This window comes from Laccaria bicolor, genomic scaffold (genome assembly GCF_000143565.1).
Source record: "Laccaria bicolor S238N-H82 LACBIscaffold_3 genomic scaffold, whole genome shotgun sequence".
NCBI classification, from domain to species: domain Eukaryota; kingdom Fungi; phylum Basidiomycota; class Agaricomycetes; order Agaricales; family Hydnangiaceae; genus Laccaria; species Laccaria bicolor.
In genome coordinates, this window is record NW_001889874.1 from 1,570,931 (window position 1) to 1,572,163 (window position 1,233).

Sequence of the window (1,233 nt, forward strand, 5' to 3'; positions counted from 1 at the left end):
TTTGGTGTATCATTAGCAGGTGGATGACTGTACATATATCAACCTATGGTTGCATCAGACCAGTCTTCACATCTTATGTCTACCAGCAATGAAACTCTCAATACTCCTATTCCTTCCAATCCTACTACTCAGTCAACTCTTGGGAATGAACAAGATCCTGATCAAGGTCAAGGAGGTCAAGAACTACGTCAAGAAGGGCAACATCCTACTCAAAACCCAAATCCTGAACAGGATAACGACAAACAAGACGATCCAAGCTTGCCTGGGAATTTCCCGGCTGCGAACACCATTCTTGCTTTGTGCAATTCCGTTCTCGAGGATTTTAGATCATCACGGATCCCTAAAGTGGCTGTGTTATCCAGAATCTACATGCACTTACTTCATGGCATTCCAGATAATGATGTTTCCTTTGCTTCAACCATTGAAGAGGCCTTCGCTTGATATCTCACTATCATTGAGAATCATCAACATCACCTCAAAGAAGCTCAGCATCGCGGCACTCGTCGACAACGATCCAAAACTCCACCAGAGAGTCGTGCTGAAAGAGGAAACCCTGACAAAGATCAAACACCCAACAAGCATTCAAAACCAGACGAATTTCAATATCCTTGGATTATATCCGACTTCATTCATCGTGTCACTCTATCACCGTCACTTGTGAGCACACTTGAACTTCTTAAGCTCTATGCAATTGATCCAAAAGGGACTAAACACTCTCTTGTCAATTCTCCAACATGCCCTGAATTCCCAGACTCAGAGTGGACTAACATTCTCGCCAGGAGAGCTGTCAACCTTGATGCTGTCCTCAGCGGTTATTACTCAATGTCCAACAACGATGAGCAAGTGGAGGAGATTGGAGATCTTGAAATACACTTTGGAACAGTCAACCCAACAAAGACAGTTTCAACAGCTTGGGAATGGAGCATCACATGAAACAGGGCTTCACGAGCGACATCAACTGCTTTCCCACACAGAGCTGGAGAGCTGGCTGAATATGCTGAGTATATCGTTGGACTCTTCGCTGCCACTGATGCCCACTTCCATGATTGTGTTATCCTTTTCGACAAAGCTGTACGGCGTTGCATTGGTGCTTGTCAGGACTTGGAGCTCACAGATCTCAACAAATTCTCAGACCTCAGATCAACTCACATGGACTCAATTGGTGCTGCTGTCGTTCAACGGGCATCTCTCGCCACCAATATCAAACCCAATTCAACCTCTCAGAAGAAGATA

General features: G+C 44.8%; 1 protein-coding gene across 1 annotated transcript; it reads left to right on the forward strand.

Moving 5' to 3' along the window:
* Positions 1-88: 88 nt before the first annotated feature.
* Positions 89-933, forward strand: LACBIDRAFT_322714 (uncharacterized protein; the record flags this gene model as incomplete). The annotated part of the gene is made up of 2 exons (XM_001875677.1): positions 89-657; positions 780-933. 2 exons carry the CDS (start codon positions 89-91, stop codon positions 931-933), a joined length of 723 nt encoding a protein of 240 aa, XP_001875712.1.
* Positions 934-1,233: the final 300 nt, after the last annotated feature.